General features: G+C 42.0%; 1 protein-coding gene across 2 annotated transcripts; it reads right to left on the bottom strand.

Moving 5' to 3' along the window:
* Window positions 1–208: 208 nt before the first annotated feature.
* On the bottom strand, window positions 209–19,797 carry LOC119421365 (G protein-activated inward rectifier potassium channel 1). 2 transcript variants are annotated; one of them, XM_037688734.1, is made up of 4 exons: window positions 19,132–19,797; window positions 5,812–6,028; window positions 379–913; window positions 209–324 (listed from the first exon to the last, which is right to left on the bottom strand). In XM_037688734.1, the coding sequence occupies exons 1-4, from the start codon at window positions 19,795–19,797 to the stop codon at window positions 249–251; spliced, it is 1,494 nt and encodes a 497-aa protein (XP_037544662.1). In that variant the 3' UTR covers window positions 209–248. The 2 variants fall into 2 exon arrangements, with proteins under 2 accessions (XP_037544662.1, XP_037544661.1); XM_037688733.1 differs by having other exon boundaries at window positions 209–913.
* Between the last annotated feature and the right edge of the window lie 242 nt (window positions 19,798–20,039).

The following is a 20,039-nucleotide window of genomic DNA, read 5'->3' as shown; positions in this document are numbered from 1 at the left end:
GAATACATGCACAACTCTTGCAGGATGGTGAAGTTCACAGTAAGCGTTCATTTTGTGTTTTCTTGGTGTTTTGTGTTTATTAAAGTCTGCATGAATGCATCTATGAAACACAAAATCACAGTAATTCCAGTAAAATTCTCCCAAGAAAGAAAAAAAAATTGTTGTTTTGTTTTTGTTTTGTTTCTTCTTTGTTCCTGAAACTGTCCACATGTGGCTCTTTGTGTGAGTGTTTGTCCCTTGTTTGGATTTTAGCGGTCTGCATTCATTTTCCGAAGCTTGGGGGGAAGATTGTCCTCCAGCCTCCCCCCGGCTGAAAGGAGAGGACTGTGCATAGGAACCGGAGTTGGTGGTGTAGTCGTTGGCGTGCTGCGCTGATACAGGTCTCCGGTTGACTGCGTCATGGGCTCAAAGCCCACCTTCAGGGACTTGAGCTGCAGGCGGTTCTGCGCCCCGGGACTGGGTGAGGAGCTGAGCCTCTGCAGCTTCAGGGGGAGGTCCCCCGTGCTGCAGGCCTTCTCCGAGTGCTGTGAGCTGAGCAGCAGCACCTTCCTCTGCAGGTCCTCCTTCCCGGATGAACTCATCCTCTGCAGCTTGCTCGGCAGTCGACCTCCAGTTCTTCCCTGACGGCCTTTATCTTCTGAAGTGTTGATGCAATCCACAGAAAACACCCGGTTACGCCGGGCACCGTGGCCCTCAGTCAGTGCAGGGGTGGGGGTGGACAGAGGTGAGGGCAATGAGTTCTTCTCCTCCAGCTCTTTGACGCTGTACGGGGGTGTCGGCACCTCAAACGTGCTGTGGAACTGGGAGTAGTCCACCCTGAAAAAGCCTTCCTCCAGGGACATGACAGGCAGGAAACGATGGCCCCATAAAACCTCATCCTCGGTGTACGATGTCCGTGCCTGGCACGTCATACCTACAGAGTGACAGGAACCCAGCAGTTTTAATAATCACCATCAAATGAGGTGAAAACAGCAGTTCTGACTGGTATGGAGGAAAACAAAATCACATCGTTCCCTCCTATTATATTTTACCCATTATTTTAAAGGAAAGCATCATTAAGACGTTATCATTTGGTTCAATTTAGTCAAAACCATATTTTCCGCCGTACACGTCGCACCGCCCTATAAGTCGCATCTGTCCAAATATGTCTAATAAAGTGGAAAAATCCATAAATATGTTGCTTTGACGTACAAGTCACATCTATTACGCGTCACCGCTGACAACCCCGAAATGTGGGCCGGTGTTGTGCCAAAAATCGATTGGCTTCCAAACGGCGGGAGCGTGCACAGGAGGACTTTAACAAGAATTTAACAAGATGAACACTTAAAAATAATTTTTTGTTGACTCGAAATTATAGTAAAGGTGTGTCTCAGTTGAACTTTTACTTGATAAATGCACTTCAATGGTCAAATCAGCTGCATTTCTCCGGGGCGGCGCAGCGAAATGAAGCTGATTTGACGGTTGCTCCAGGTGAGCTGGACGAAGGTGGCAGGCTGTGGCAAGCCGGCCGTGTCATTAATAGCTACTTTTACCTATTACATGACACGACAGCATGCCATACTACTCGAGTGCCATCTAGTGGCTGGAAATGGTAATGTTCTATATTTTCAGTCAGAATGAATGAAAACAATCACATCTCAGACAAAAATTGGTTCAAAAATATGGGAAAAAAATCCATAACTAAGTCGCTTTGGCGTATAATTCGCAGGGCAAAAAAAAATGCAACTTATAGGCCGAAAAATACGGTATTAGAAATTTAAACAGAAATGTAAAGGCTTTCTCAATTTATAAAAAAAGATCTATTGATATGTGAAACCATTTCAGTAGCAGTGGTATTAGTCATTATATTTTTGTAAAAAAAAAACAGCTGGATGAGGTATTTTAAGTTTTGAGTTTTTAAGCATCTATTTTAACATTAAGAATTTGTGATCTCATCACATAATGTTGTTCAATAATTACAACCGTTAGCGATTCAATATATCGTTTTTTTTTTTTTTTTTTTTTTTTGTACTTTAATAAAATAAATGTCTTCACAACTGAAAATGTCCCAGTTTGGCTCCTAATAAACTTAGTCAGTATTTTCCTGAGCCTGTCGTTTTGCTCCAACCTGAGCTTTTGATAAGCTCAGTGGTTTTAACAGAAGAGTGGGAGTCTGATCGCGCGCCTCTCAGGGATGATTTGTGCAGAGTTATGTCAGAGCCTGATGCTATTCCAAGATCTCTACACATCTCCGTCCACTGAAAGTAACAGCCCGGCATCATGTTGATGCTAATTCAGCCCAAAGCCTTGGCTGTAATTACAACAGTGAGTGGAGGTTAACTTTCCAGCTCGATTTTCTTGGTTTACCAGAAGAAAGGCTGTTTCCTCTGACTGCTGACACAGGACAACAGCAGCACCAGTGAACGGAACAATTGTGGGCTCTTGGCTTGACAGGCATGCCATTTTAGTTTCATCTTTTAGGCATTGTGTGAGTATCCACCCACCCGGATAATGTTCACAGCATCCTGAATAAAAATAAAAGCCTTCAGCTATAAAAAAAAAACAAAAAAAAACTGGGCAGACAGCAAGCAGGACATCCCTGAAGGTTTTCTATAAACTTTCTGTCAGCAGCTGTCACTGGCTCTGTTAACAGGATGTTAGTGATGGACGCTCAGCGATGGAAGGACAGATCCACACGATGCTGCGAGTCCAGGTTTCAGGAGCTCGGTGACAATTAAAGCCTCAGTTTGAACACAAACTGGTTCATTTAGGTGTTGCTGATTTTGATATCTTCATATGTGTGCATAAAAAATGTAGAATGAAGGAAGTTTTAAAACGTTTAATGTTTACAAGATTAAGATTACCTTATTGTAAGAGCTAATGTTGAATAATTTTATGTATACACTAGTCCCTCATTTATCGCTGGGGATCCGTACCCTGAAGTCCCGCGATAAATGAAAAACTGCAAAGTAAGAATAGCAGTACAAGTAGTAAGTAGTAGTTTATTTTAGTATATATATATATATATATATATATATATATATACTAAAATAAAGCATTTTAAACCCTTGTCACACTCTTGCAATATTCCAAACAATGTTTCTAAACTCTAAAAGCTCTCAAACCAGCCGGTCAAAGCAGATGACTGCTTGTCCTGAGCCTGGTTCTGCTGGAGGTTTCTTCCTTTTAAAAAGGGAGTTTTTCTTCCCACTGTCTCCACTGTGCTTGCTCAGGATGGGAGACTGCAATGAAGCCAAGATTCAACTTGTCTGCTGGATTCCTTAGATAGAGAACTTTACTAATTGGCTTTTCTGTGAATGTTCCTGTAAAGTGCCCTGAGACAACTTTGTTGTGATTTGGTGCTACATAAATAAACTGAATTGAATTAAAAGTCATGATTTCAGCTCTTTGCCACCTGCAAGTGCTCTCGACCACGCCCATTGCTCCACTCTGCTTGGGGAACAGCTGATCAGCTGCAGGCAGAAGCTTATCCTGCAGTATGGGCTGCACACAGGTGCAGCAGGTGCTAAATTATTTTAAATTATTTATTTTAAATTAAAAAAAATTACGCCAATCGTGCGGCTCATCCATCAATCAGCCAAGTGTGTCATGTCCAATCTCATTTTGAAAAATCGCAATAGCAAGAGTCCACGAAAAACGAACCGTGAAGTAGCGAGGGAGTACTTTACTTCCTTTTTACTATAACCTGATAACGCATAAATCGTTTTTAGTTTGCTCCATCCGCTCCAACATAAACACATTTAATACGTTTAAAACTCCGTTTGATATCAGGCTAAGCCCAAGAGTCAAAGACTGACATTTATCACAGAGCATATTTAATTAGTAATAATAATTTCACTTTGATTTGCCCAAATTAGTGTATTTAATCGATGTGCTTTGGTTTGAAAGGAAGAAAAATAAAACATTAGTAGATTTGTGTTTTGCTGGAGAATCAGAAAAACAACGTAACTGGTTTGTTCCACTTTGGAGTAAGCTGTTTGGGGGATGAATCAGTTTTGTGTTGTGTGTTTCCTTGACTGATGAAGCCTTCTGGATGGAAGGGGAAACGTTTCAGAAAAAAAAAAAGAACGGAACTGTGCAGATGACCTGACTGAAAATTGTTGAATCAGAAAAATCAGAAGTCTTTTTTTGCTGTTCAGGCGGTTAAAAGCAAACAGAAAGCCTTGTCCCGATGGGAACACTGGTTCTCCAAAACTATCTTTTGTCGTTTCTAAAAATATCCTCGTAAACCACCGCTTCTAGAAATGTCTTCATCCGCACAGAAACACCTAAAAGGTTTTCTCACCCTTCTAGTTCGTCTTTGTTGGGAGTCGAGTCTGAAGTTTGTGTTAAACAACGGTTTTGTTGTTGAGCGTCTTGGTTCTGAAGGTTCTGCAGCACAAACACAAGCATGGAGTCTGCCATTGTTGTTACGTCTGACGAGCTTAGATCGTAGGTTAGCTCAAAGGTGGGGCTAAGTTTTTTTTTAATTAGGTTTCTCCTTTTATGGTCAATGTTTATTATTAATGTATTTATTTCTGTGTGTGTGTTTTTCTCTGTCATCACTTTTCCTCAGTCAGCTTGTGCTCCTCAGCTCCTGCCTCGCCCACTCTCACCTGTTCCCAGGTATCATTAAGCCCAGCTGTCTCCACCCTGCTCACCGGCCCCCGTCCATACAGACTCTTAGATCTCGGTCCTCTTCAGTCTGACATCGTGGACCTTTACTCCATGTCCGGTTCTCCTCCGTGTCATGGTTTTTCTCCTGGTTTCTGTTGTTGCTGCCGCGGTTTGTTTTCCCTTTTTAAAGTTTTGAGTTTTTCTCTGAGCTCTTGGTATTTGTCTGCGTACCTGGGTCCAAAGTCTACAAACCGTGACAGACATTTTCAACGTGTTGCATTTTGACTGTTCACACAAAAACCTGCAACTTTATTGCAAGATTGTTTTAACTCTGGAACTTGTTAAAAAAAAAAAAAACATTTTGGGGGCTCCTAAAAACACTATTTCTGTGTAGATGTAAGACTGAAACAATAAAATATGTTTGCGTCTTCACAAAACGCCGTTTCCATGTGGACAGCGCCAACAGACCTCCATATGTGTCTGTTGTCTCTCTCATTGTTTTATGAGTCGTTATCTCGTCTGTTCCGCTCAACATCGAACTATTATTCCTCGCATTTATTTTTATCTCCTTTTCATCAGTGAACTGTTGTTATAGCTGTTTGTAAAAAGTTCTCTTGAAAGAACAAGAGGATTTTCCCCTCCGCGATGTTAAACTTCGGGCTTCGCACAGATTAGCCGTATTAGCAGCAGAGCAGAAACTGGGCCGCCTGCCCACCTCTCCGCTCTCCTGCTGATCCCTTCCTCCTGAGTTTATTCCATTCTGCGATTCCTCGTGCAACAGTGGCAGAGCTGAAGACAAAGTGAGGATATTTGTTTGGACTTACGGAAGAGTCATTCGGTTAAATATGCGACGGGGAGATTGGGAAGTAGTTTGTCGTTTGGCATCAGAGAAATGCTGCAGAGCTACTGAAACCTGGGCTCATTCATCATGGTGGCACTTCTATGACCACAGGTTTTTATTATGCATAGAGTGGGCATAAACTGATTGTGGAGGAATAAAATATTCCTCATAATTCAATCAGGGAACCATTCACGTGTGTTCTGTTTTCCATCCGATTTAAATATCCAAATGGGGAAAGAAGGAGAATTAGATTCCAGAGTTCTGATTATGAGTTCTGCTGTAAACGGACCCATGTTCATACGTACAGAATAAGAAATGAGAACAGGAAGGGAATGTGGCGAGCAGTAAGATGTGACGCGAACAGATTTTCTCACCCGTCGTCTCCACAATTCCCTCGAGGATGACGACGATCTCAAACTGTTCGTTGGAGAGGGAGCGCTGCGACAAGTCGAAAAACGGGCTCTTGGGATTAATCTCGTGGCAAATGGTGAGCGGCGACACCAGGAACAGCTGGTCTGCACCCGTCCCAAAACCCACGTCCAACTCGCACTGGTCCAGAGGCAGGAACTCGCCTTCGGGCGTCTGACGAGACTGGAAAGAAGAGGAGACGGGAGGATGTGGTCGAAAAGAAACACGAGAGTGATGGTTATTAAAAGTTTGTTTTTTCATATTAAAGGTTGTTAAAAATTAAACTGTTGTAACTGATACTTTTAGTTTTTCAGTTAGAAATGTTGATTTTATGGAAAAAGTGACTAAATCTTTGCCATATAACATGTAATATGTATTCTGTAAACTCTCATGTGAGGCAGCAGTGTTACTTTTACAGACTGTTTAGAGAATAATTTAAGGTTCCACTTTTAAATTCGATTCGGTCTTTTCATTTTCCTTTATTTTTTTCATGTTGAGATAATTTTGGTGAAAATGTTTTTTTGTTTTTTTTAACTAATTGCCTCAAAGTTTCTGAGCCACACATTTTGTCTCTATGCTCTTTTATTAATCTATAAAATCTGCTTTTAATCCAGTAATTCCTAAAACATTCAGCATGTTGTTTTCAGATAGTGTTCTTCTTTTATTAAAAGGTTTTTGGATTAAATATTTAATCCTGTATTGCTCCTGTAGTGTCTAGCAATTTACCAGCGTTTCTATAAATATGACAAAAGATGCAACTGTTAAACAACTTTTTACACAAGTTTGTACAAGATCAGACTTGAACCTTAAATCCCACATTAACAGACAAAGCTGCTACGCTGGCTTTAAACCACGCATTATCCAAGACCACCTTCTCCACAGTAAATTAGTAGCATAAACAGATTTATTTTAAATTGATGCAATTATTAGTTAAAAAAGTTGCAGTCTGAACTTGAGCCAGCACCAGACTCAACTCCAGGCAGCTGTTTTCCTCTCTCATGTCTCCAAACTCTTGGAACGAGCAACGCATTTGTGATTGTTTAAATGAACTGCACTTCTATAACATTTTTCTGTCTTATCAAGACACTCGAAGCTCTTTACAACACAATCTGTGCCTCATTTACCCGTTCATGCAGCTCTCTACTAGATATTTACAAAAAAATAATCAGAGCTTTATCACATTCATTCACTGATGGGACACACATCGGAGGCGATGAGTGGTTCAGTGCCCAGGGACACTTCGGCATGTGATTGCTGGTGGAATCGAACCCCCAGCTCTTGCACTGGAGGACGACTGCGCTAACCACTCAGCCACCCCACCATCACACCGCCTCGTTTAGGTTTCACATGTTCCAAAACAAAATTTTCTCCAAATAACCACGGAGCGTCACGAGTGTCTGGAACCAAACCATCTCAAACCCTTCTCAGTTTGGTCATTCTAGAGCTCTGTTTATTGGTGATACGTTTGAAAACACTTGACAGATTGTAGATCAAATTTTCCTACGTACAAATGTATTTCCACCCAGAGACGTTTTATATTTTTGGCATGACCTAATATTTCATGTGTTCATCATTTGACACTGTTGTTGCTACGTGATAAAGTAGGACTAAAGGATCTCGCAGGCCTGAGACTGTTGGAAACTCAACATAGCAAATAAATAGAAAAGCTTTGCAGAGAGTAGTGAAGGCTGCCCAGAAGATGTTGGAGTCAGCCTCCCCACCATCACAGACCTCTACACCTCTGGATGCAGGAAGAGGGCCACCTGCATCATGAAGGACCACACTCACCCAGCACACACACTTTTTGCCCCACTCCCCTCAGGAAGGAGGTTGAGGAGCAATAAGTGTAGAACCACTAGACTGAGGAACAGCTTCTACCCTGAGGCTGTTAGACTCATGAATCCCTAACCAGAATAATCACTATGATGCCACTTGATTATAACATGCTGCTGATTATTCATGTTACTGATCTTATACTGCTGATTTATTTCATGCTGCTGTGTTCATTTGTACTCATCAGCTCACACAGACTCATGTTCGTTCTGCTGTTTGGTGTATTGTTTTTGTACTACCAGTGCTTAGTGTATTTTTAGTTTAGCATATTTCTTGGTTTGTATCAGATCTTATTACTGTTTTTCTTTACAATTTATACTTTTGTTGGATGTAACTGGGACCCTGTGTACACAATTTCATTCCACCAACGACAAATAAAGAAACTTTGACTTTAATTAGACGGTCTCACTCATTTCTAAATGTTTGAAAGCAGTGATCCAAGTAGTTACGTTCTGAGTAACCAGTTTCTGAAAGTAATGAAGTACTTTTATGTACATGCAACAAAGTTGAGTCAGGTCCTCTGGACAGTTTCTTTTTGTTGAGACGTTTCATCTGTCATCCAAAAGACTTCATCAGTTCGAGGAGCCACAACAAACTCAGTCCCACAAGTAGCACACTCACATAGTGGGCCGACCAGTTTAATGTCTCTGGAGTCCACTCTCTCCCCTGTCGACTCGTTTGAGGCAGCCATGGCCAAAGTGGTTCAGAACAGGTCAGGAGGACCTGACTTAACTTTGTTGGATTTTTTTTTTTTTACCTGGATTATTGATCATGGACTTTCACGTTTATGTATATGGTTTGCAAAACTGTATTCTAGGCTGTGCACATTATTTTGCTGCCCGCATCGTACCCGCCTTGGCCTGCATTGTACCCACTTTGCAACCTCTCCTACGTATCCACTGGAGTTCACATGCGAAATGAAAATTTGGACCAGTTTTCACTATACGCCCGTTTAAAGGTGGACATATTGTGGTTTAGTCTTTGTCTGTACGTCTGTAAACTTGTCTTGCCCATGACTTCTTATAAGGTAATTCAAGATAATTTAATGAAACTCGATGCACATATGTGCCCCCATTAGACAGTGTGTTACAAAATCCTTTCATCAACCCAGCTCTAAGGTCAGGGTCAAAGGTTATACAAAGTCCTTGCTTGTCCGGGCCATGGCTATGGACTGCTGTATAATAGTTTTTTAGACGGGTGTCTAATGTGCCATGTGCGGTACTCTTGTTAAGTCCTATTCTTTTTCATCAGCGTGGGTTTTACACCTGAACCTCTGAGTGTCCCATGTTTTCTGATGCAAGTAGAGGTCACGTGCAGGTGGCTCTAGTGCTCAAGAATTTACTAAATCTATAGTTAGGACTCTGGCGGCAGCATTTGGGATCAACTGAAGACGTTTTAAAGAAGTTTTAAGAAGGTGGAGGAAAGCAGTCCTGGTAACTTTTTAAATGTGGTGGTTAAAAGACATATCCTGATCAAAAATAACAGATGTTCTTTTACATTAGAAGTGGAGGATAAATTAACGCCATCCAGAGGAAGTGAACGCCTGTTTTGTTTACATAAACCGCCTGCAGAGAGACGGGAACACCCGTCTGTTTCAATTCATGGTTCTGTTGCAGCAGGTGGAGCAAACAGCAGCAGTGATGCATTTACAGCCCGGAGAGTCAGTTTCCAGCAAAAACACCTTCTTTCCTACATCTTCAACCGCTTCATTTATTTTAATGATTTAACACTGAGCTGTATTCATCCCAGACCCAAACTGTAATAAAGTGTGAGTAAACAGGCTTTGTGTTGCCAGAAAATATTGAATTATTCCTCTTTCTCTTTTGCATTTCAGTCACATGCCCTTCAGGATTTGCACTGGAGACGGACTTTCATGCTGGTTGTTCACAGAGACTAAATATGTTTCACCCTCGTGAGGGTTTTCTTGGGCCAGCTGAGGGAAATGTGCATTTCACTTTCTGTCTTTGTTGCTTAAGATTTATAAGACGGATGGCTGTATGTAAATACTGACGGGCCCAAGCTCCTCACACACGCTCCCCCAGAGCTGAGCTGCTCTTTTTATTTAAATCTGACAAGCTGCTCTAACTAATTCAGCAGATTTTCAACATGGAGCTCAAACGTCTGCAAACAGAAACACTTTTTAATCATCTCATCCAGCGCTGTTTGGGAAAATGGTCCAGATGAAGCTATACGTCAACAAATGCTACGAGTAATATCTTTGCACAATAATGGCAGACATGAAACCGGGTTTGTTTGTAAAAGCTCTTTTAAATGAAAACGTAATTAATTTCACTCATTGCACCTGAATATTGATGAGGAACTTGTTTAAGAAGCGACAAACGTCCGACTTGGTTTCAGTTCAACTTTAGTCTTAAATATTTCTTTCAACAAAACATTTATTTTCAGTCAGTTCTTGGTCAGCTTTAGGAAAAAAAAGATTTAGCTCAAGTATAAATCAAAAAACATTTCTTACATGAATGCAAATCACCTGTGGACATGAATGTCAATATTTAATCAAACGTTTTGTACGAGTTGGTGGAGCTCAGAGGATCAGTTGGGGATGACTCTCATCTACTACCACACCAAATTTTAGTTCAATATCTCCTCAGTTGATTTAGGTATGGTTATATTTGTGTTTGCTAAAGTTTAACCTTGTTGAATCAAGTTATTCTGTTGCAGATGTGCATCCAGTGATTAGTTCCTGAAAGTTTCATTAAAACCTGTCCTGTGGTTCAGGAGGTATTTTGTGAGGAACGCGGACAATTACATCATCGCCTGCATTCAGTGTAAATGTTGAGACAAAACAAATGATGTTTTTAAAATGTATACAGAAGTCCCTCGCTACTTCACGCTTCTTTTTTTTTTTTTTCGGATTTGCTCATATCGCAGTTTTTCAAAATAACGAGACACACAATTGGCCGGTTGATGGATGATCGACATGGAATTTTTACTTAAAATAAATTATTTTAAATTATTTAGCACCTGCTGCGCCTTTGTGCAGCCCAGAGCTGCAGGATAAGCTTCCTCCTGCAGCTGATCAACTGATCTCTGTGCAGAGCACAGAAGTGGTCGTGACCAAGAGTGCAGCCGGAGGCAGGGAGCTGATTGGTTAGAATACTGCAAGAATGTGTGATATATATATATATATATATATATATATATATACATAACTACTACTTGTACTACTATTCCTACTTTGCGTTTTTCACTTATCGCGGGGCTTCAGGGTACGGATCCTCCACGATAAATGAGGGACTACTGTTTAAATATGCGTTTTTAATTTTTGTATTTATTTTTAAAATGTAAAATTCTCTGTGAGCTGCATGGTGGACCAGTGATTACAGCTGTCGCTTCTTAGCGAGAAGGTCACAGGTTCACTTCCTTGCCTTTTTGCATGCCGTGTACATGTTCTTTTCTCAAGGACCAAAAACATGCATGTTAACTGGTGTTAGCTGTCCCGAGGCGTGTGAGGGAGTGGTCGTTTGTCCCTGTGAGGGACTGGAGACATGTCCAGGGTGTCCCCCGCCTCTCGCAAAGTGACGGCTGAAGATATACACCAACTCACTGTGACTCAGAAAGAAGTGAAAATGAACGGATGGGCGGGTTTTTCAGACCTTTTTTTTTTTTAACAAATTACCAAAAAATGACTAAACTCACAGAACATTGTTTGCTCAGATCTTCATCGGGTTCTAATCCTGTAGAAAATGAAGAACTATCAACAAACTTCTCGCCTCAAATTCTCTGCACTTGTCCCAAAATATTTAAACCGGACTGAATATGTTTAAAACCTGTGTGTGTCTCTTAGTGTCAGGAGGGGGCAGAGATTGCATCCTGTTGTTGTAAAATGACAGCGCTCTTGTTGCAATAATCGAGTCTAAAGATGTCTTTGAAAATCCAACTTGAAATGTGGACATTAGGGTCTGATGCACACCTTGGATGTGTTTGAACAAAAGTGCGTAGGAGGAAAATATCCACAGGCTGCTGCGTTCGGTCATGTTGTTTCCAGAAACCAAATTATCGGTGAGGCGATGTGTGAATATCTTTCAGCCTCCATGACTAAACCTCACATTTCAAATTTATGTTGATGCAAATAAAAGAGCAGGGTTTGAATCCCTGATAGGAATAAAAAAGCTTCTTGAGGAAACAAGACGTGCATATTCTGTAAGCAGCCCAGACTCCATGTTTTCTGGTCCTGAGAGGCTCTAATCAACAGCTAAAGAACATCCAAGCTTCTCTTCAGTTTGATTGTAAATTTTAATATTTTCTTTTTTGGACAAAAATGGAAATCAAGTCTGGTTCTAGTGACTGTGCAGCCATCTGCACAATATTTATGTGGAGACAGAAAGGATTTCCATCCCTTCTTTATACTATAAATAGATCACACAGCATATACAGTTATATATATATATATATATATATATAAACATATATATATAAACATGTTTTGTCCAACAAAGATCCATTTTCCTAAGTTTTTCAGCACACAACTTGTTCTTTAATCTTTGTGTTATTTCAGCTGTTCATTAATCCAAACGTTCAGCTCATTCGGGGCGTTCCTGCTGAGACTTTTGGTATTTATGGATTTTTTTACATTTTTAAATATTCAGCCTTTTCGGCCATGTTTTCCCTCACTGAAAATGAATGGAGCTCTCTTCACACCCGTTGTGCTGTTTACAACCTTTTATTGATCAACTCAGCTTTTGTTCTGGTTCAGCTTTTTTCTGTTAAATTCAGTTTTTTTCCTGCGTTTTCAGCTACTATTTCGAACATTTTCTGCTAATTTTGCCTTTTTTTTTCTTGCTATTCTTTTGCTAATTTCCACATTTTGTGCTTCTTTCTAATACTTTCAACTTTTTATGCTCCGTTCAGCACCTGTCTGCTGATTTCAGCTACTTTTTTGTGCTAATTTCAGCTTTTTTTCTGCTCGTTTTGTTTTTCCTTATTAATTTCTGATTATTTTATTATTATTATTATTCAGCTTCTCTACCTATTTCAGCTTATCCTGCTCAATTCAGCCTTTTCTCCACACTTCAGCTGCTTTCTGCTTTTATTTTCCTGCTTTCAGCTGATGTCAGCTCATCAAATTCAACTATTTCCCTGTGCTCATCTGCTCACACAGACTCGTGCTCATGTTCGTGCTGATGTTCGACGTAATGTTTTTATGCTTTTCGTGCTTAGTGTATTTTTAATTCATGTTTTTCTTAGTTCATATCCTGGATGTTATCATTGTTTTTCTTTTACATTTTATTGTTGGATGTAACTGGGACCCTGTTACATAATTTCGATCGAATGACAATAAAGAATCTCTGACTCTGATGAACAGTTTAGAGATGAAACCTTTCCAGCTTGGTCTCAACTTCTTCAGCAGCTTTCAGCAGAAATCATTCACGCTGAATTTTCACTGGAAATGCTGTTTCTCTAGTTTTCTTCACCTTCCCAGTAAAACCAGTTTGAGAGGACGGATCACTTTCGAGGCTCTCGTGGGTTCTGGGATTGTGAATGGAAGCTCGTCGGCCCGTTTCTGACTCGTGCACCTTCAGTCCATCACAAACAATCTGTTGCTTCTTTTTTAGACATGATTATTGTAAATAAATAAAATATTTGGTTCATGTTCAAAATGCAAGAAAAATGAAGTATTTTTTTATCTAAGAGACAAAAATCCACAGATGTTGCCACCGGAAGTGAAAAATAGATGCCGTGAATCTGATTTAAGAAGTTTGATTTTGTTTTTCATTTTATTTTAGCGTCTCCACTACCAACCGGCTGAGCAGCAGATTGTCGCCTGGCTCAGCAGGCGTGAGCAGTTTGAGCGAAAACGCAGCCAAGAAGGCCGACGACGGCTTCCTGGGTTTCACCGAAAGAGCGAGGGGAAACCAAAACTCTGCACTCAGGCGTGGGCAGATGGTCGTAAACCCAGTTAAAAACCAAAGGTCGGTTTGTTTCTGAATTGCAGCCGGAGTGAAAGCCTGCCGCTTCAGTCCTACGCAGCACGCTGGCTGTTTTAGCTGATGCACAGATTAATGAGGCCTGCACTCCTTCTTTCCCTTCAGCACGTCATGACACAGCCTGTTTAAAACAAGAATAATTATGTATTTTAAACTTTTTGTTGGGAAAAGTCTTCTCGACTCTTTTTCCCTCCCATTTATTCAAAGACGCAGTTTAAGAAAAAAGACGTCCTCAAGTCTTACGGTGACAGTTTAGATCTTGTGAAGTGCGGTTTTGTGGAAAGTTTATGAACAAATTATGTCACCGTTGAAATGAGCTCTTTGAACAGCCACATTTTGGAGAAACAAAGAGTTGGATTTTGGCCGGACTGACAAGCTAACAGCCAGTCAGAGGGGAACCAGAAAAGAGTTTCTGCATTTTAAAAACACCTCCAATCCAAACAAACTCACAGCTCATCTTCTAAGGCTGGTCACCCCAGTAAAACATCTCAGTCTATCCGAACTCCTTCCTGGCCCATAACCAGTTGAAGCTGCCATCTCTCAATGGTTGGAAATGCTGGTAACCATGGAGGGAAAACGCACACCGCCTGCTGTTGAGCTTGTTCTGCATGAGCACCTTTTCCCCCTTCCAAGATGGCCGCGTTCAGCCGAGTCGCAGCTTCACAGGCTCCTGGTGAACTTGATCTTTTTTTTTGTTCCTGTTGTTTTTGTTTTAACCTTTTTGTGCACCTACAGTGCACATCCACAGTGCGGGTGTGACCGCGACACACTCGTGGAGTTTTCTGTGCCGCTGCCTTGCCATCCTGCCATCGTCAAGTCAAGTCACATTTATTTATATAGCACATTTAAAACAGTAACTGTTATCAAAGTGCTTACCAAAAAAGATCACAGCGTCAAATATTAATAACGACATATTACAGCAACATGAATAAAAGCATAAAAACATTAAATATAATGAGAAACAATGAGATACTAAATCAAATCACCCTGCGTTAGACGTCAGGGAGTAAAAGCAAAATGGATGAACACAATCGTCAACAACGAAATACCAAATGAGATCACACTGTGTTCAATGCCAGTGAGTACAGATGTGTTTTGAGGAGAGATTTAAAAATAGAGAATGAGGTGGCCTGTCGAATGTTGATGGGCAGATTGTTCCAGAGTTTAGGGCCCATGACTGAAAACGCCCGTGGTTCAGTCCTTCCAGCCTCGGGCTCAGGCCTGTCATGGCGGCTGTCTCCATGATCCTCCATCTGCCTGCACGGACCCAACTCTACGGACCCGTTCGGTTCCGCGTAGAAACCTGGATGTTCTCCGTCTGCCGGACCTGGTTCTGGAGGGCTGTCTGGGAGGGCAGCTGCTGCGGTCATGGTGCCAATGGGACCATGCTGCTGTAGATTTATTTATTTTTCACTCTTGGTGTCTTGTTTCTGTATTTTTGTTGCATGCTTTGAATAAATCCTAGTTTATGTTAGTGCTCACATTAAGCGTGTAAATTATAGCCGAACAGAACTTATGAGATTTGTGCTGCTGCTGTTCGGTGGATTGTTTTGCATGATTAGCGATTAGCATGTATCTTAAAATTTTTTTAGCGTTCGTTTAATGTATATCTTAGTTTATATCTCAGACCCTTATTTACTGTTTCTTTTTACACTTTATATTTTTGCTGTTGTTTGATGTAATGGGACCCTGTGTACACAAGTTCGTTCCACTACATGTACCACATCTGATGTGAATGACAAACTCTTGACTTTTCCTCAAAAGAGACCTGTGGCCACGTATTGAAAATTGCACACCTGTGTGTGAGACTCCATCCACAACGATACAATTCAGCAATCGGTCTCACTAATCCCACCTTCCTCTGTCACACCAACCCTCTGCACCTGTGAACCTTCTCTGTGGTCTTCCTCAGGTCCTCCTCACGGGCACCTTTCCAAACCAGCCTCTAACTTCATCTTCAACCCTGAGCTGTCCCTCTGATCAACACATTTTATGTTGGTCTCCAACTGCAAACCCCAGCGTCTTCATCTCCGCCACCTCCAGCTCCACCTCCTGTCTTTTTTGGGGAAAAACATCATAATCAAACTTATAATATTATAACAATTTGACTTCAGTCACTGTTGTTAAAATCAGCCGAGGATTCTGAAAATCCTCAAAACTATTTATTAAATTTGAACTCTTAGAATCCATGGGGATCTACGTCTTAGGGAAGGTCGCCGGTTCAATTTCCTGGACCGACAACATGAAAATTGCTAAAGTGAAATGCCCGCACGGCTCCCCTGAGCTCCCTGGAGAGCAGCTCTCTGCTCCACACAGAGAGCACAGCTCGGTGGTTGTGGCAGGAAGAGCATCCAGGCCAAGTCTTCGTGGGAGTTAGTTCGCTGCGGCGACCCCTGAAGAAGGAGCAGCCGAAAGAAGAAGGATCTAAGACGTCTGTTTTCAGAAACACGTAAAACCTGCTCCACCGTCCAGAACATAAACTTTGACGGTGATTGAAAGAAGGTTGAAGCTCAAGAGCACCACCAACAACGTCTCCAAACAGGGACTGTGCTGCTCCTCAGCTCCTAACATTTATTGTGTCCCAATAACTGAGCGTGTTAGTTTCTGCAGCGACTCACCTCGTTTTGTTTGTTTTTTGTGGTTCGTGTTCGGCAGAGCTGCAGTAAGAGACTCTTTGAAGCAAAAGAACAAGCTTAGACCACAAATGCCCGGAGCAGAAAAAGGAGGAGCGCACGGTGAAGCAGCTTGTTTTCCTCTGAGAGCGAGAGAAAAAATCTGTGCGTAGTTGGTAGAAACGTTTTGGGGTTCAAATCGTCTTTCGGTTTGAGAAGGTTGGCTACATTCAGCGCACGATCCTCACTTACATTTTATTGCTTTCCTCATTTAAATGCTGCTTTTATAGGAGAGAAACATCTGCATTCTTTACAACCTGGACTTGACTGCTTTGAAAAATTAATATTACTGAGTGTCGCCTCTCATGCCAGAGTGTTGGACTCGTTTTATGAAAAACGACACAGTTTTAGCTGTTTAGATCGAACCTTAACTATAACGAGATGTTGCGTGATTTGTTAACCATCAAAGTGTGTGTTGAGAACGACTGTCGTCTACAACCACACCAGGGATGCACAATATTGGATTTTATCCAATATGTTAAAACTTATTTGGCCGATACTAATACCTATATATTTTTTTCCCTAGACCTACTGACGGAGACTACACAGCTTTCTCTGCTGTGGAATTAAAATACTACATTATTCTGCGTGGTCTTTGTCCTGATACCAAATGCAGATGCCAAAAATGGGGCTGAAAATGATGCAACACTAACTTGGATTATGTTTAATGTCAAATTTATTCATGATATTTACTCTTTCGAACACGACAACACTCGAACAGTCGTACAAAAACGGCGCCTTTTATATCGGTGAGTTATTTTGATGGGATGGCTGATATCCAATATTTAACTTTATCGTTATCGGCCGATACCATGCCGATAATATCGTGCATCCCTAAACCACACAAAATAACAACTCAAAATCTGCTAAATTCACTTTGTTCTCAAAGTAGAATTACGCCAAATGCGCCTAGATGTGCTGCCAAAAACTGCTTTCTGAGGGTTTATACAAATCCACTCAGTGGCGTATCAGATATTTTGCTAACAGACAACCTAGGTTGAGTCAAACACGACATCCGTGAAATTTTAGTTCAATATCTATTAAATTAGCAGAGCTATAGTCATTTTTGTGTTTGCTAAGGTCAGCTGACGGCGGCCATCTTGAACCTGATGTTCATCCAGTGAAAACTTCCTGAAAGTTTCATTCAGTTTCCCTGTGACTCTCGAGAGATTTTACGAACTGCTCAGATAAATGGACGCAGCTATAAACATGGTGGCCTCTCGCCTTCGGCTGTGGGTCATGATGACCCCGAGCTTTAGCTGGTTGCCTTTGGGAGCGTGCACCTCCTCCGTGCTCGTAGTAAATGTGGAAAAGCTCGGGCACCCCTCTCTGCCCGCACGCATCATTAAGCTGCGCGGGGAACGCAGACGTGAACTCCTCACTAACGCTGTTTGCCTTCATGGCCCGTTTTGCTCGCCGAACATGGACGTGGCTGAAAGCGTCTCTGCCATGATCATTAAAAGCGGAAGTGTTGGGGTGATGTCCTGCACCGCTGCTCGGTTGTAAAGGCTGCGCTTCATCAGCTGTAAAAATCTGCTGAGCTCGTCATTAGCGGAGGGGATTCAAACCCGCGGCAGCAGTGAGGCGGCTGCTGCTTCTACCGTCTGCTGGGTTTCCGTGCAGCTCGTCGCCGAGTCCCTCCAGAAACGTCCTGATCTGCTCTGAGCCGTGTTTATGGACCAGATGTCCAGTTTTTTATTCTCCTAACGGTTTTAACTTCTTCTATACTTTGTTCATTCATCCGTAAATCAAAATATTCAGCTCGTCCAGGAGATGGGACTTTATGGTTTTATACTTTTCAAAATATTTAACTTAATTTACAAAACATTTTCCCATATCTTCCCCAATGTATTGTGATATCTTCAAGTTATTTTAAAATTATTTTGTCTTTGAAATCTGCTTCAGCAAACTTACTCTAATTTAGTTTTTATTGCTACTTTTAGTTTTTACTGTTCTCTTAAGTTTTAGCTGGACTTTTGCTATTTTTACCTTTAAATATCCCTTTAGCTTTTAGCGTCCTGATGTGTTACTTAGCTGTTACCTACTCTTTCAGCTGTCATTCTGCTACTTTTATCTTGCATATCGCTACATGTACCTTTCTGTTCTGCTACTTTTAGCTTTAAGCTAGCCCTTTGCTACATTTAGCTTTTAGCTTCCTGTTGCTCTATCAACTGGTATTTTTACCTACCATTCTGCTACATTTATTTCCTTTTTTGTATTTTTAGCTATCGTTCAGCTACTTTTTCACACACTTTGCCAGTTAGCTTTCTGTTCTGCTACTTTTAGCTTTAAGCTAGCCATTTGCTACATTTAGCTTTTAGCTTCCTGCTGTGTGACATTTATCTGGTGTTTTTATCAACCGTTCTGCTGCATTTCTCTCCTTTGTGGTACTTTTAGCTATTTTTCAGCTACTTTTTTCTCACATTTTGCCACAGTTCGTTTTCTGTTCTGCTACTTTTAGCCGAACTTTTATTTTTCTAACCATGTTCCAGTTTTAGCTGTTTTGCAAGATGCAACTTTTACATACCTGCTTCTTTTAACTTTACCAACTGGGTTTCAGCTTCATAATTTTCTGTGCACCAGTTTTGTCTCCAGCCAGCTGAAGAGCTGAAACTGGACCTGACCAGAACTTTTCCTCTCTGATGACCAGTTTGAAACCGTTCAGCCTCACCAACCCACAGCTGGAGTTTATGGAAACACAACTCTTAGTTAAAGATTGAAATCTGCGTGTTTTCCCACGCATGATGTGCAGTTTAAAGAGATCAAAGCTACATTTTGACGGACAGCTGCTTGCTTTGACCTCAGTTCCTCTCAGTTCCTCTCAGTTCCTCCTTACCTTGATGAGCTTGCAGCGGATCTGCGCGGACACCATGTGGCTGTTGCGCAGGTTGCCCACGCGGAACATGAGGCACAGCTTTCCGTCTCGCTGGGAAATCACGGCGTCCTGGCTGAACATGAGCGTCTCGGCGCGTTTCTTGGGCTGGGACATTTTGATGAACATGCAGCCGATCAGGAAGGCGTCCACGATGGAGCCCAGCAGCGACTGGAACAGGAAGAGGATGATCCCCTCTGGACACTTCTCCGTGATGTACCGGTGGCCGTACCCGATGGTGGCCTCGGTCTCGATGAAGAAGAGGAACGCGGAGGGGAAGTTGTAAACGTTGGCCACGCAGGGGGTGTAGGTCGCGTCGTGGCCGTGGTTGAGGTCCCCCCGGATGTACGCGATGATCCACCACATGGATGCCATGACGAGCCACGCGATGGTGTAGGTCAGGATGAAGATGAGGAGGTTCCAGCGCCACTTCAGGTCCACCAGAGTGGTGAAGAGGTCCGAGAGGTACCGGCTGGTCTCCCCGCCCAGGTTCCCGTGCTGCACGTTGCAGCGGCCGTTCTTCTCCACGAACCGCTGGCGCTTCTTCTTCACCGGAGCGGAAAACGTGGTGGCCCGGTTCGTGTTGACCACCTGGTAGTCCTCTCCGAATTTTCTGCGAAGTGCCGCCATGTCAGCCCCGGCAGGTGTGAGAAGAACCGGTTTAATCCATGTTCTGTAGCGTCTCAGCCTCCAGAACTCCGGTTACCTGCGGTGCGTAAAGCGCGCCATGGTCACTCCAGCGCGCGCAGCGGATCCTGGGATTCTGTTGAGAAATGAGCGCACGTGTCTACGCGTTTAACGCCCAATAGTTATCCTCATCTTTATAAAGGAAAATAAAACTAAAAGTCCAGTTAACCAACATGACCGGTCCG

The sequence above is a fragment of the Nematolebias whitei genome, chromosome 15 (assembly GCF_014905685.2).
Source record: "Nematolebias whitei isolate Nwh7 chromosome 15, NemWhi1, whole genome shotgun sequence".
Taxonomy (NCBI): domain Eukaryota; kingdom Metazoa; phylum Chordata; class Actinopteri; order Cyprinodontiformes; family Rivulidae; genus Nematolebias; species Nematolebias whitei.
This window is presented reverse-complemented; position numbering and strand designations above follow the sequence as displayed.

Coding starts and splice junctions, on each gene's coding strand:
- LOC119421365 (XM_037688733.1), bottom strand. CDS start 19,797: ATGGCGGCACTTCGCAGAAAATTCGGAGAGGACTACCAGGTGGTCAAC. Junction 6,029..19,131: donor TCCGCTGCAAGCTCATCAAG/GTAAGGAGGAAC, acceptor TCTTCTTTCCAG/TCTCGTCAGACGCCCGAAGG. Junction 914..5,811: donor GGGAATTGTGGAGACGACGG/GTGAGAAAATCT, acceptor GTCACTCTGTAG/GTATGACGTGCCAGGCACGG.